Source organism: Erpetoichthys calabaricus, chromosome 7, assembly GCF_900747795.2.
Source record: "Erpetoichthys calabaricus chromosome 7, fErpCal1.3, whole genome shotgun sequence".
Taxonomy (NCBI): domain Eukaryota; kingdom Metazoa; phylum Chordata; class Cladistia; order Polypteriformes; family Polypteridae; genus Erpetoichthys; species Erpetoichthys calabaricus.
Genome location: NC_041400.2, coordinates 7,846,750 through 7,863,129, shown reverse-complemented (window position 1 = coordinate 7,863,129; position 16,380 = coordinate 7,846,750). Strand labels below are relative to the sequence as shown.

The following is a 16,380-nucleotide window of genomic DNA, read 5'->3' as shown; positions in this document are numbered from 1 at the left end:
ATCTGATACTTTTTGACAGATCTTGTATGTATTTTGGTTTGACTGACCATTCTTGTCCTGCAGATCCTGTATGTTCCGTCACTGCATATACGGTCCAACTGTCCATGTTTTGTTCGACAGCTGCGCAAGTCGCCGTTCGTCGATAAATCTGCATGCGCAGAAACGTGGAGTCTCGCGAGCGCAGGGCGTGCGAGCTGTGAAGATGCCGCGCATGCGCAGCTGCAGTCATTGATGTCGCTCATCTGTTGTGGCTGCAGAATGGGAATTGCTATTTTATTCTGTTGTTAGGGATTTTCTTCCTTTAAATCTTAAAGGTAAGGAATTCGCGTGCGTCGGACGTGTTTCCCGATAAGGAGGAGGCGTTTAATGAAACCTGTTTTACCTGCATTTTTATCACTCTTTAATTTAATATTGTTTTTTATCAGTATGCTGCTGCTGGAGTATGTGAATTTCCCTTTGGGATTAATAAAGTATCTATCTATCTATCTATCAACTGCAGAAAACGTTGCTTTGGAATGCGTTCCATTACTTAAGTTTGCAACCTTTTAACATTTTTACTGTCGCCTCGCATCGAATTAGTTACATTTATTTGTGTATTATGAAATTGTTAAGTGAATGCATTGGTGCTGTCAACATCCAGTGTAACGTTATATACTTATTTTATTATTATATAATACAAAACAAACGCAAGTATAAGCCACAGCTCCCAATTAATTAACGCGATTACGGAAAATTTAATATTTGCAGCAGCAGCAGCAGCAGCAGCAGCAGCAGTAGTAGTAGTAGTACTAGTAGTAGTAGTCGTCATCGCTGTATTTTCTAGCCAAGTGGACTGCTGTACCGTTACATACATGTGGTGAATACTGGAGCAGGAGGTAGACATTTATTACAAGTACAGTTTTTGATTATGAGAGAAAATTTGACAGTCTGAGCTGTTTTTTTTTTTTTAATGTTTCTTTTTCATGAATTTGCGTTTTAATGGTTTTATGTGCCCAATCTTTGCATCCTCGCTTTCAAGTAAGTATCGGTGTTGCATTGCATCCGTGTTCATCAAACTAAAACACTGTAAGTTTGATTTATACTAGATCAGTGGTCCCCAACTCCGGACCTGGAGGGCCCCAGTGGCTGCAGGTTTTCATTCTAACCCTTTTCTTAATGCGTGACCTGTTTTTGCTGCTAATTAACTTCATTTTGAATTCATTTTATTTGACTTATTCTTGAAGACTCTGACCTCTTAATTGTTTGTTTTTTCCTTAATTAGCTGCCAAGCAATATTGAGATACAAAATGAGCCAAAAACATGACCAGCAAACGCGTGACCATCATACCATATCTGAAAATAAAGAAAGATGAGGGTCTCAGGAATGTTGATCTGCTCAGGTCCCCAAAACATTTTAAAGGTGCTCTTAGAAAAGAGAAGATTAACAAATACGAAATGCAGGCTATTGCACAATGAGAGCAGCAACAAGCCACAGAATTAAAGAAATGGGTTTAATTAACGTCAAGAATCGGTGCCTAATTAAGCAACTGCTTGGAGTTTGAGGCCCTGACTTAGTGGGTCTTCTCTTGGCTCCCTTACTTCATATTTCATTTCTCTTTGGGTGTCATTTAAGGAAAGGAATGAAGCAATTCATAGGAACATTGAAGAAATTCAGGGGAACAAATCTTAAAAGAGAAGTCAATTAAAATGAATTTACAAGAAGTTAATTAGCAGCACAAACAGGGCACTCATTAAAAAAAGGGTCCAAATGAAAACCTGCAGCCACGGTGGGTCCTGCAGGACTGGAGTTGGCAACCCCTGCTCCAAAGCGTGTAACCTGAAGTATTTATTTGTGTGTGTTTCATAGGTGTCGCTGTACCTGTAAAGAAGTTTAATCATGAATCAAGACACATATGCCGTCCACTGCTGCTGTTTAAAGAAGACCAAGAAAAAGACTAATGCCTAGGATTAATAAGACTGTCATTTTGGCCCTCCTCACTGTTACAAGCTCTCTGTTTCTCTTGTTTCAACTGTATTATTACAGGCTATATTTGTCTAAGGTAAAGTTTTCATTTTAACAAAAGCCATTTTAGTTCAGAAAGGATCACAGGATGTTATAGTCTGTAAAGAATACAAAAATATATGGTGTTTGTTGGAAGTGAAATTAGAATTTTAACCAATCAATTGTACCTGTAGCCCCAGTGTGACTGAACCAGTAACTTCACCTGCCTCTGTGCTATCTGTGAAATAAGTAAAAAGCTTTCCATCCATCCATATTCCAACTCGCTGAATCCGAACACAAGGTCACGGGGGTCTGCTGGAGCCAATCCCAGCCAACACAGGGCACAGGGCAGGAACCAATCCCGGGCAGGGTGCCAACCCACCGCAGTAAAAAGCTTTCTTTGTATAAAAAAAATAACATTCTCAAACCTGCTTAATTTAATTCTCCCTTCTGTTTGAGCTTTTCTCCAAATTAACTGAATTAATCGGGGACGACCAGGTTGGCGCCTCAACATATCTGTGGGACCACAGTAATAATTATTATGAGAAATGTTGCTCAAACTGTTCTGAGAAGAAATTGTTTCTAGTTTTTAATTTTATAACATAGCCACACTATCAAATACAGAAGCCATCTTAAAACGTGTTACCAAATAATGTTTTTTTTCATGTTAGGAATTTTACAGCCTAAGGCTAATTTTCTGAATTTGGTGACTTTTTGTTTTATAAATACATCTTAAAAATATTTTTCTACTTTTCAGGATGGAACACGTAATTTCATTGATAAAGGTAGCACGTCATCAAGCAGTGCCCAGTGGGTAAGTTTCTGTTCAAGGATGAATGTCTATAAATAGAGGGGCATGGTGGGCCAGTGTTTCACAGTGCCGCCTCACAGATCAGTAATCTTCATCTGAGTGGAGTTGGCTTTTATATCCTCTAGGTCTGGGGTGTCGAACTCTAGTCCTGGTGGGCTGCGGTTTCTGCAGGTTTTCATTCTAACCAGCTTCTTCATTAGTGACCAGTTTTTGCTGCTAATTAACGTCTTTTGCTTTAGTTTCAATTAACTTGACTCGGGCCCCTTATTTGTTTCTTTTTCCTTCCAAACAATAATGAGACACAAAACAAGAAGCCACACGACCAGCTAACCTGTGCCCATCACACAATAGCTAAAAATAAAGAAAAGTGAAGGTCTCAGTGAGGTTGATCTCTCAGGTCACCAAAACATCTTGACGGTGTTCTTAGAAAAAACAGAAAAATCAACAGTTTTGAAAATGTCTGCTGTCGCAGAATTAAATAACGAGTTTAATTAACAGCAGGAATTGGCTTCTCATTAAGAAACTGGTTGGAGTTTGAAGCTGCAATTTAGCTGGTCATCTGTCGACTTGTTTCACATCTCATTTCTGTTTGGCTATCATTTAATGAAGAAAAGAATTAATTCAGAGGACTGAATCCTTAAACACAGGGCTATTAAAATATTAAAGGGAAAAGAAGTTAATTAGCAGTGAAACAACTCCACTTATAGGAAAAGGGTTAGAATAAAAACCTGAGCCACTGCAGCCCTCCTCCCTGGGGCCTCATGTATAAACGGTGCATACGCACAGAAATGTTGCGTACGAACGTTTCCACGCTCAAATCGCGATGTATAAAACCTAAACTTGGCGTAAAGCCACGCACATTTCCACGGTAACTCATACCCTGGCGTACACAATTTCTCCGCTCGGTTTTGCAGACTGGCGGCACCCAGCATCAAAGCAGTGCTACTGTTCCTGTGTGGTCACCCTTTCTTTCTTAGACCCACGTTCCTGACGCGGCTTTATAAATACACTGAAACTAACTGCATATTCTTTATTAGTGTAATGCATCTGATTGTAATTAACCTGTAGCAATATAATGGTCCAGGGAATAGCCATAGTATTCCAAATACCATAACTGCTTTAGCGTTGTTACTGTCACTGCATCTTCTTCTTCTTTCAGCTGCTCCCGTTAAGGGTTGCCACTGCGGATCATCTTTTTCCATATTACTCTCACTGCACCACTCGGAGTATTTATATCACTGTATCTGAGTGGGGAATCACAGCAGCAGCTAATTGGAACGAGAAATATCAGTATACAGCATGAAGCAGACGCTGCCTGAGCCGCAGCAAAACGCTTCAGAGACTTTCCTGTACGGACTTCACGGTTTAGAAAACGTTTCATCCCAAGAACTCTAAACGCACTCAGTTAGTCCATCAAGTGCTCCTTGTAGAACTGTTTGGACTTATAAGTACAATTACCTCACTGTAAACTTACACTACAGTTATAATATTGCACAACCTGCGCCACTTTATAAAGCGCGTATGATGACGATGTCATTTTTAAGATGAAATGCAGCAAAGTATGTTGATTATATTATACAGATAAAACTTTAACTTCATTTAAATAATCTGTATTGTTAATAATTAAACATGTGAGGACACGGTGCCGCAGCACTAGCTAGTTCAGGGATTGTTCCTGCATTGTGCTGTATTCTTGCTGGTGCTGACGCGACACTGGAAGGATAGACGGATAGAATAATTAAACATGTACTATGAAGATATTTCAATTTTCCTTAAACGTTTTGAAGAATCGGCGTTCTAAGCTCACAGATGGCTTCATGTCTATTACAGAGCTGATTGTGTGGCGATTGGGTATTTGGAGAAAGAAAAGTAAGGACAGGAATTGGAGGTTAGTACATTTGAAAGAGACAGTACTGCTGCAATAAATTATTTCATCGAAGGTCGCGCATGGCGCAGCAAGCCTCTTGCGTGAGATATGAACAATCACTGCGCCACCGTGTTCCCATGTTTAATAACCTGCTTTCATTCCTGTCATCATGAAAAAGATATCACATATACATCTCAGTATTTTAATTATTCAGAGAGCTGTAATATCACGAATGCAATGGATTCTGTGTCCTGTCAGAGAAAGAACGGAAGCAGGTAGTGATTCACACACAGAGCACATAGAAGATCAAATACAGAACAAAGCATTTAACGTGTACTTTAGTTACAATGGGATTTGAGAAACTAGTAAATTAAACGATTTTAAGATGAAGTTTATGATGTTCTACTTTAATGGCAAAATAAACTACGTGATTAAAGTGGAAATTTCGAGATTAAAGTTGACATTTCGTGCGTTTTTCCCCATTGTGTGCCTATTTTTTTTTTTTTTGTGTCTGTACCCTAATAAGCTTTCATATGACACTCAGACGGTGGGCTACGACTCGCCTTTTCACGGCGACTTTGATATGTGGTTTCTTTTTTATTTCGGGCACTGTGCGACTTTGTGAACTTGAGCCTTCGAGTTTCTCTGACACTCTGTCACTCGATCAACTTTCTTTTGTTGATTATACCACTGTTTAAACCAACAAATAGTACGTTTTTCCTTTGCCTCCACTTGGTATTCGCTGAAATTCTTATATTTCCCCCGTGCTTTTCTCATTGTCTTTTCACAGAAGGCTATTTATATCGATTTGCATATTCAAAGAGGCGTAATTCTGGGAGAAGTTGGGGCGGGACAGAAGGCGCGTGCACGTGCGTTACTTTTCACGCTGATCGGGATTTATGTAGCGGAAGAACGTGAAAGTTTGCGTACGTACAGATTCCTGCATCTGGATTTTTCTGTGCGTACACACATTCCTGCTTTTGTGCTTACGCCATGTTATAGTGTGAGTTCTACGCACGGCGTTATACATGAGGCCCCTGAAGTTTGACACCCGCATGAGTCTAGGTGCTCCCTTTTCCTTCCACATCCTAAAGCTATACTTATTGTCACCACCATGCATTGTTAGATTCTGTCAGCTGTTCAGATCGCTTCTTGCTTGCTACAACCCTGTATTGATGGAAGGCAGTTCAGAAATAATATGAATAACATATCAAGAACTCCTTTGTTGTAATATTATCCGCGGAAGATGTACATACATTACTTTTCTTGGATGCATCCTTCTTTCTACAGTTATTCGCGTGGTGGATTACCAGACCGTGTTAATGGTTGTAGATATTCTACAGGATATTGTCAGTTGATGTTTTTATGTTCTGCACGATCACCACAAACCTGTTTCGGCATAGTCTACTGATACGCATTTAACCAATTTGCCGTGTAACCGATTGACATTTTTGGCATTAATTTGTGTGACTTCATAGTTTCCCAGTGCTAGGAATGCCTGTGTAATCATTTTTTTTGTTGATAACCCTTTGGGATGAAATTCTTCAATAAGATGTGGACATTATATGTCTTTTTTTATTGGGAACTTAAAGTGAGGAAAACATTAAAATTTATAAGAACTGAGAGAGCAGAAACTGTGTCTGTCAAAAGCATTCACACCAATGAGAGGTGAGAGGACTGTGGGCGTGGTTAAATTTGGTTGAGAGGAGGGCAGGACTTGAAATAAATCTCATGTCCAAATCTTCCATAAAGTCTCGTTGCAGGATTTTTTAATATATATATCTTCTTCTATAATACGCTACCATGGCTGTTCGTTTGTCCAGGATTTTAAATCACTTGTAGCTCGCAAAACCGTTTCACCTATTAACTTGAAATTTGGTACACATATACTATGTGATGTCTACTATCCGCTTTCGGGGTGATGATTTTATTACTCTTTTTATTTTATTTTATTGTAGAATCAACTCTTGGCAGCGCGCAGCAGGGCAACTGTGTGGCGCATGCGTACGGGTGCCGTTCTCATTCCCTACCACCTTCGCTAATCATTCTTGAGGCAGATTGAAGATTTAAGTGCCAGATTAAGTGAAAGGTTAAAGAAAACGTACTAAGTAATTGCAACAAAAAAACTAACTTAATAGTTTTAACGCGAAAAGATGGTGACAAAAGAAGAAAAGCATCGGGCCGCTAGGATGAAGTAAAGAAGTGCTGCTCAGGAAGCAGCTAGCACATCAACCTCTGAGCAAATGAATGGTAAACGTACAGAGAAAGAGGATGAATACTATGAATGCTCAAGTCAAGTGTATTCACTGCACGTTATCATGTAGTGTGCCGTTACTGGTATATACTGTATATATAATATTTAATATAGATAGATGAGAGATTTTATATATAATATATAAAATCTATCTCTCTCTCTCTCTCTCTCTCTCTCTCTCTCTCTCTCTCTATATATATATATATATATATATATATATATATATATATATATATATATATATATATATATATATATATATATATATATATATATATCTATATCTCGTATAAAAAAATTTTGGGTCGAGACGTGATCATCTCGGAGAGACACTTTGAAGCCCTGCAAGACTACTTGCACGTCACGCCCTACTTAACAACAATTTCTTCGAGACAATTTAACATCCCACGAGACAAGGAAGTGAGACAAAAAGACAGCTGCTGTACAGGCTTTTAAATGATCGTCGCACAGCGTGACATGCAGAACACACAGCACAGCAGGAACAAGCCTGCAGCTGATTTGTATTTAGTCTGTTTTCAGCCCTCCCCTCATCACAACAGTGCTTTACATGATGAAGAAAGAGAAAAAAGACAAAATAAATAATTAAAACTAGCCGACGCCCGCCGTAGCATCAGAAATCAAGAAGAAATAAATACTTCTTGAAAGACGCAGTGTGCATGTAGAATTTCCGGCCAAGCAGGATTACATGTGAAAGTGATAAATAAATCTGGCTTTCTGAATTTACGTACTATGGCCATGGCATCCTGATAGTTTTGTTGCATGTATCTTGGACTTCCTGGAAATGTGGACGGTAATATTATCATTTTGCCTACACGTATGTTGTTGTTTTCAGCGTTTGCTTGCAGTGTGTCTAACAGTTCCATGCACAGATCTTGTTGATGTAATCTGAGATAGTTGAGACGCGCACTCTCTGTTTTAACATACGCATCTACAACGTACTGTTGGAATAGTTTGCTGCTGGAGTGCAAAATACTAAATGTATTCCTCATTGCTAATCTGTACGCATAAAATTGGCATTGAGTAAGCCTTATTCGCTTGCCGGTTCTTTTATCGGGAACATGTTGTAAATCTTTGTGCCAGCCAATGTCTCCGTAAGGGAATAAAAGTGAGTAAACCATAGGATCGCAACTCATGTTGAGCGTGGAAATCTGTTTACAGGAGTTGCCTATGGGATAGATGCAAATGTTCCTTTCAGCAGGCATTTCGCCATCTTCTCCGACGAAAATCGCTGCAACATTGGTGTGACATGTCGTGGCATTGTATCGTTGTAAATCCTGCCTAGGGTTTTCATTAAACCATTCGTACAGATGCTGTTGGATTGGACTGAGCGATTTCATGCATGTGTTTGTATGATTTAGCGAAGGGGTTGATGATTCTGAGCATGGAATCTAGCTGGAGAAGTAAATCTTCGCTGCATGCAGAGTTTGCTTTATTTTGTAAGTGTACTTCAGTAGTTTGCGCTGTGTCAAAAACATACAACTGTCCATATCCTGGAGAGGTAGAAGTGTTAGCGTATAGTGGAGAGATTTGGTGATAAATTTGCCCGTGTATTTTAAAATAGTATGGTCAGTGGCCAGGAGGTTGAGTTATCTGTGCACCCATGGAAGCAAACGCTAGAGAAGAGTTGTATTCTCGAATGTGTTCACGATCATTTTTAGCTTCTGATGTTTGCTGTGTAAGAAGCTGTTGCAAAGACACAGGTGGCTCCCGCAAAGGTGGTAAAGCTACTTTACCGTTGTGGCAGCATCTCGAGTACTTGTTGGATGTATTAGGCTCAGCAGGCAAGTATAGTGCATGACATGGAAGACGACGAATAGGAATTGAGAAATGCCGTGTCAGCTGTGTGTGGGCGGGACCGGTTTTGAAGTTGAAGCAGGTCGAACCAGAAGAGAAATATATATATATAAGAGATTAGGGAACACTAATTAACATAGAATAAAAGTAAGGTCCGAAGGCCAGGGAGGACAGAAAAAAACAAAAAAAACTCCAGACGGCTGGAGAAAAAAATAAAATCTGCAGGGGGCCATGAGACCACCCAGCCCCCTCTAGGCATTTTACCTAACATCAATGACCTTAATCAGTCCTCATTGTATTCAGGGTTCTCATGGAAGGACTTGATGATGACGACGGTCACGTGGACTTCTGGCCTTTACATCATTGATGTAATGCTTTGATCAGTTGGTGGAGGCGCAGATCGCCACCACAGAAAACCGGAAAAAGAACAGAAGAGAAAGTAGGGATTTTGGAGCCACCATGAATGATAATGATAATTAATTGAATATACAGAGCATCAGGATTTAACAGTGATTTAGTTGTGGGTCCCTGGTTGCATTCTGGATGGGGTGCCAAACCATTGCAGACATTACATACATCTGCTTAAAGTAATATTTTATAATTTGTACTCTTCATTTTTTAATTTTTTGCAAATTATGTACATTTTTTTTTACAAATGTATATGTAAAAAATGTTTTTCTTTAATTTCTTAATTTAGAAAATGGAAGTTCTGGTAATTATTATGATTCCCAGGAGCTGGATTTTGTTCCTAAATAAACGCAATCTTTCCTGTATATCTCTTTCCATTTTCTGTTCAAATAAGGAAGTGTTCACTGTAACCTTGGCAGTTATTTTTAATGAAGTTTTTGACAGAGCGTCTTCATACTGAAATGTAGGGTTAAAATTTTACTGCGTTTTTTATTGTCTGTTTTATTTGTATTTCTTATAATTCCCAATTTTCTTTTTATCAGAATGTTGTCAAGAAATTCCTGGACTTGGTGGCCAGACATCATTTACCCGTATACCTGATTGATCCTGTAATCCTGAGGTTGTTGACGTCCGATTCTCTGCTGCTTAAGGAAAGCGACCCAAAAGAACAAAGCTGCAAGTTGCTATGCACAGAAAGGAAATTCATCACATTTGCACTTTTTGCTAAACTTTGGAAATATGATGTAAGTCAAACGTAAAGTTTGAGCATATTGCATAAAAATCATTTGAATAGTAAAATTGTTCAACACGCCTACAGTATATCTGTTGTATAAGTAAACGTCCCAAAATAGTGAAACTGATTAAATGTCTTTGGCGTTACATCTATTCCTAAAAAGGACTTCTTGTCTATAGATTTCGTATTGAGAATAAAATAAAAAGTGTTAATTGTTGTTATCCCATCGTTCCATTGATAACGGGCTTAGTACATATGGTACAGAATGTTTTGGCTGCACAGGACAGGGACGTCCAAAGTACTCAAAAATCCACACAAGGGTACATTTTTGTTTTTCTGTCACACTTAATTGTTTTAAAGAGAGATTTGGTGTCTGGCTTTGAGTGGGCATGTTCAAGTAATTAAGTTTTTTGTGTTTGAGGGTAAATCAGAAAGGAAAGGCAATTTGAAAATTATGTGGTAACCGCAATGGATAGTAGTTGACGCAATACAGCGCTTTCCCGATGGCTAGTGGGTAGTTTGAACATGCACAGTGTTGCGCTCTGCCATTAGTCTTATTGAAGCCAATGTCAAATAAACTCTGTTACGGGATTGCTCCATTGTTGGGCAACGTGTTTGTAGTGAGATTTCTTTGGGCAGAGGGAGTGATACCTGCTGAAATTCTCGTCCTTTCAGTAAGTAATCCTTCCTTGATTGGAAGCCAGTTCATGACAGGACCCACACACACACACACACCCACACTCATCGAGGGAAGAATTTGCACACCTGCACCTGCACTGGATCCATGATGCCGCAGAGCTAACCACTGTGCCACCCTTCTTTTCAAATACTGATATTTTTTTTAATGTGGTGCCCAGATTGCAAAAGTTGTTTTGACATCAATAACAATTTAACCCTATCAGCCCTGACATCCTATTACTAGTAAATATGCAGCCATTTTTGTAAAGCACAGGTACGTTTACAGCCGTTGGAACCGGGCGTGCTACTATTAGCGCGGACTGGAGAGACTGGCATACAGTCCACGAAAAACAGAAGTGAAAATGGACGCAGCCATTTTTGTAAAGCACAGGTACGTTTACAGCCGTTGGAACCGGGCGTGCTACTATTAGCGCGGACTGGAGAGACTGGCATACAGTCCACGAAAAACAGAAGTGAAAATGGACGCTTCCGGACTGTGTGCACCACATAGTAAGAAGCTCCCTAACCCTAACCCTAATTTTATTTCCTCAAGAAGATTGAAGTATTTGGCATTATTGTATAATAATAGTGATCTTTTTTTTTTTTTTTTCATTTTTGAGCTTCCTAGACACCCCAAAGGTAGAATAATTTTTCCCTTAAAAACAGAAAATCCAGGGCCGAACGGGTTAAGATTAGATTTGTCGATACCTAATTACCAGATTACCTTTTCATACGCTTTAAATTTGTTTTTTTTTTCTTTTTCTTTTCTATGCGCTATATACAGTACCTCCAAGGCTTACCGTATATACTCGCAGATAAGTTCTCCCACGGATAAGTCGGGACTTGATTTTACCGTATAATTTGTGGTATTTTATAAAGTCGAATGTGGAAAACTCCCGCTATTGGTCCAAGAGATAATGATCTGTTAACGCCCACCTGAGAGAGGAACCATGGAGCACACGGCCTTTATTTTCTATGTGGGTGCGGCAATGCGCTGTATCAGCATGTGCTCCTAACCTCTCTCTACTGTGCCTACGTGACCACACGGTGATACCCGAACTCTTCCGAAGCAACGTTTGCACTGTTTTGTGTTTTTTGTATCACACACCCTTGTACCCCTTTATCGTAAGAGCATCCCTTATCCACGATGGAGCGTTCGATCAGAAGAAAATTTGAAGCTGGTTTTAAATTAAAAGTTGTGGAAGTGGCGAAAGAAATTGGTAACTGCACCGCTGCAACAAAATTCAATGCGTCTGAGAAACTGATACGTGATTGGAGGAGACAAGAAGATGAAAAAAAAATGTGTCGCATTTTTGAACGGGCGTATAAGTCGGGGTCTGATTTTACTGTGCAATTTCTGGTATTTTATAATGTCGGTTGTATAAGTCTAATGCAGAAAACTCCTACTATTGGTCCAAGAGATAATGATCTACTGATGCCCACCTGAGAGAGTAACCACGGAGCACACAGCCGATTTTATCTCTATGTACTGTGCCTACGTGACCACACGGTAATACCTGAACTATTCCGAGGTGACGTTTGCACTGATTTGTGTTTTTGGTATCTCGCACTCTCGTACCCCTTTTTCGTAAGAGCATCCCTTGTCTACGATGAAGCGTTCGATCAGAAGAAAATAAGAAACTGGTTTTAAATTAAACGTCGTTGAAGTGGCAACAGAAATTGGTAACTGCACTGCTACAACAAAATTCGATACGTCTGAGAAACTGGTGTGAAATTTAAGTGTTGCATTTTTGAACGGGTGTATAAGTCGATTTTATGATCGATTTTTTTTTCGGGTTTCAAGACCCGAGTATATACGGTACTTTATAGGGTGGTCCGGATCTAATTGTGCAATTTTCATTACGCTATAACTTTAGTTTATTACATAGAGAATTCACAGCACCTGCCCTGCACATAGAGAATTCACTTTTTGTTGCCGATAGATGGTAGCACCTGCCCTGCATTCCAAAATGGCGGGGAGACGGTTGTCAGTTGAGCAGTTGCATAATTAGATCTGGATAGAAAATGCAGCATGATTTGTTCAACTTCTTGCATTTATTTTCAGAGTGCCCTGGCTCACTCAGCTGGAGAATATGGGTTTGAGCTGCTTGAACTCCGAGGAAAAGATCCTCGTCTTGCCGGCATGGATGACTTATCTGGGATGGAGATTCCTCTGCACTTTCTGTTCAGGCTACAGTCTTTCGCCGTCCACCTAGTAGTGTTTTATGAAAGAAGTGGCAATTATCTTTGGCATGGGCCCCTACGACTAAAATCAGACATGGACAAAAAGTTTGTTCCTTTCCGAAAACTAGACTTTGGTCGCTATGCGGGAGCATATGATAGGTAGGTGATTTTTTGCAGGTACTGCAATTTTCTGTCACACCAGAACTAAAATAGGTGCTCTGTTATCTGTTAAGTTTTTTTTGTTTTTGTTCATTATTTCGCCTTATGCAATTTCTTGTATTAGGAATTTGTTAGTTTTCGCATACCTCTTGGAGTCAGAGCACAAGGTCAGCCATTGTACAGTACCCCTGGTGCAAATGCAGTTTAAGGGCATTGCTCAAGGGCCCAGCAGAGTAGGATCTCTTTTGGCAGTGATGGGGATTCGAACCTGCAACCTTCTGGATACCAGTGCAGATCCTTACCCTCCGAGATCAGTTACAGTTAATTCTCAGTATTTAGGTCAGGTCTCTGTGTACTTTAGGTGAGACATTCATTTTGTTGGAAGCCATCTTGTTTATAAAATTGACCGAGTATAGGAAGTAAAAATGGAATCTTATAAACATCTGTATCCTGCAACGCTACCATGGATCCATCCATCCATCCATTTTCCAACCCGCTGAATCCGAACACAGGGTCACGGGGGTCAGCTGGAGCCAATCCCAGCCAACACAGGGCACAAGGCAGGGAACCAATCCTGGGCAGGGTGCCAACCCACTGCAGGACACACACAAACACACCCACACACCAAGCACACGCTAGGGCCAATTTAGAGTCACCAGTCCACCTAACCTGCATGTGTTTGGACCGTGGGAGGAAACCAGAGCGCCCAGAGGAAACCCACACAGACACGGGGAGAACATGCAAACTCCACGCAGGGAGGATCCGGGAAGCGAACCCAGGTCTCCTAACTGCGAGGCAGCAGCGCTACCCACTGCGCCACCGTGCCGCCCCACTACCATAGATTTGTTTTGTTAAATATTGGAAAATACCGTTGGCATAATGTAGTAGTGATACTAAACAAAGAGAGTGGTTAAAAATTTAAGTGCATGAAACAAAATGCCACATTAGGCTGCAGTTTCTGAATCCACCTGTATGAGACCAGTGAGAACATCCTTCATAAAAAGTTAAACGGTGTCATTGGTGGTTTATTTTATTTTACGAGTTGAAGACGTTTAAATGTGAAACACTAAAATAATAACTGTGGAATGGGTAAAAGTTGATTTGTTTTAATTTTGAGAGTTTTTATACTTTATGTAAAGACTTGAAGACAGTTTACTATGCATAAAGGAGCTGGCAGATACCGCCATAAGAAGCAGCCATTGGTTCTGGCTGAAGTGGAATGAGACCGTATGGGCTGCTCTTGGAGCCTCCAATGCGGCACACACCCAGGTCTGATCAGCCTGTGGTGGGCCGTCCTCGGGCGAGGGTGTATTGTGATAAAAGGCCGAAACGCTCAATGACCCCGGGCTATACAACTGATGATGTGTCGTACTGGAGGCAGTAACACTGCCATGTGAAAATCCATGAGGGCACCTCCAGTCCTACCTAAGAAATCAATGCTGTCCTGATTACAAAGGGATTTAAACACCTAGTCCTAGTAGACATACCGCATCTAGTTCATAATTAAGATGGTGTTAGTTGCAACCGTAGAGCAGAGGCAACATGGACAACAGTCAGGGCCCTTGAAAGCAAAGCACAACAAGGAATGTAAAAGAAAAACGGACTTAAAGAAAACTAAACATGAAAAATATTCAGAATGAAACAAAGGAAGTTTAATTCATAGAGTATACTGACAAAGGAAATTTGTAAGAGGAATTTTGTGTGATCTGTGCCTATCTAGTGATCTCTTCCCCAAAGAAATGTGTTTATAGCTGTTCAGTCTGAAAAGAATTTGATATTTCCAAAATGCATGGAATGTGTTTTTTATTTAAAACATTATAAAACTTGAGACTTTCATTTCTGGGTGGCGCAGTGGTAGCGCTGCTGCCTCGCAGTAAGGAGCCCTGGGTTCACTTCCCGGGTCTTCCCTGCGTGTAGTTTGCATGTTCTCCTCCCACAGTCCAAAGACATGCAGGTTAGGTGCATTGGCGATCCTAAATTGTCCCCAGTGTGTGCTTGGTGGGTGTGTGTTTGCCCTGCGGTGGGCTGGCACCCTGCCCGGGATTTGTTTCTGCCTTGCGCCCTGTGCTGGCTGAGATTGGCTCCAGCAGACCCCCATGACCCTGTAGTTAGGATATAGCGGGTTGGACAATGACTGACTGACTGACTTTCATTTCTACAGGGGGTACAGACATAATGTTGTCTAGGCCCTTTCTTCAAAACAAAGATATGATCTATCAGGTCATGTATGACTCTTTGACGGACTTGTCTTCAAGATTCAAGAGTCTCAAGATTGCAGTCTACGGCCATCAAACATCAGCGTTCAGAAACTGAAATCGTAATCAGAATCACTTTTATTCACCAGTACTTGATGTACAGGAATTTGACTTGGTAGATTTGGAGCTGTGTAAAACATAACACAATGTCACATATGAATAATAATTTATTTATAGGTGCCTTTCAAGGCACACAGGGACACCTCACAGAACACATTAATAACAGTCCCAATATAAAATGAATAGAATATTACAGTACAATAAAACCTGAATAAATGCAATAATAAAATTGAATTTAAATTTATCGGCTAAAATGTTTATCAAACAGAATAAGCCAGCTTAAAATGATGTGTTTTAAGGCGAGAATTAAAGGTAGGAGGAGAGTCAATATTATGAATATCTTGCTGTGAATAACAAAAGTAGCATAATTTAAAACAAAAAAAAAAAAAAGAGAAAAATGATAATACAAAGTTGTAGATTAAATTGGGAGCATGCACAGATTACAGCGTGTTGCCATACCCACCACACGATGAACCCACCCGGATTAGGATCCGAGTGCATCTGTGCAACAGGTGACACCTCAGCACTAGTGCAGTTATAAAGGAGATCTGCAAATGATGACGAGAGTATGTAAAGTGTATACACTTATACAGTGGAACCTCGGTTTGCGCGCATAATTCATTCCGGAAACGTACTCATTTATCAAAGCGAATATATGACTCAGGCGCCGCCGCAAGTGGCAGTCTTTCCAGCAGCTCCGTGTACGACTTTATTTTTCTACCTTTTTCTCTATTTCTCTGATCACTCCTACCACTTTCTTTTATGTGGACTCGTTCCCTGGACACTTTTTACTACTTGGACATGGATTTTTACACACCGAGCGAGACTCGTCTATTCAGGTAGTCAACTTCAAGCGCTAAGAACAAGGGCCCGTGCTGGTGTGGTTCCCTGTTTACCCGACGAGGTAAGAAGGCGGTATCATGACAGCAGAGCCGGTACTAAACTAAAGGCTAAGCATCTAGCGAGAAAGTGGCTATATAAGCCTTCGGTGCCTTCTGTGATCCTGGAAAATGTGAACTCACTACCAAATAAGATTGACGAACTGACTGCGCTGGTGAAAAATGTCAGGAACTACAGAGAGTGCAGTTTGTTGTGTTTTTTGTGAAACGTGGCTAATGACTAGCATCCCAGATGCTGACGTGGAGCTACCCGGGTTTCGCACAGTTAGAGCGGAC

General features: G+C 40.4%; 1 protein-coding gene across 2 annotated transcripts in view; it reads left to right on the top strand.

Annotated features, from left to right (window-relative positions):
- Positions 1 to 217: 217 nt before the first annotated feature.
- The window catches only part of fktn (fukutin), a 40,952-nt gene continuing 24,789 nt past the window's right edge, over positions 218 to 16,380 (top strand). The window contains exons 1-5 of one of the 2 annotated variants that reach the window (XM_028805052.2): positions 218 to 314; positions 1,847 to 2,039; positions 2,739 to 2,795; positions 9,679 to 9,879; positions 12,613 to 12,890. In XM_028805052.2, coding sequence (XP_028660885.1) covers positions 1,938 to 2,039; positions 2,739 to 2,795; positions 9,679 to 9,879; positions 12,613 to 12,890 — 638 coding nt within the window. In that variant the 5' untranslated portion in view covers positions 218 to 314; positions 1,847 to 1,937. Of the gene's footprint in view, positions 315 to 1,764; positions 2,040 to 2,738; positions 2,796 to 9,678; positions 9,880 to 12,612; positions 12,891 to 16,380 lie in introns of those variants that run through there. The other variant, XM_051929808.1, reaches the window with a different exon arrangement.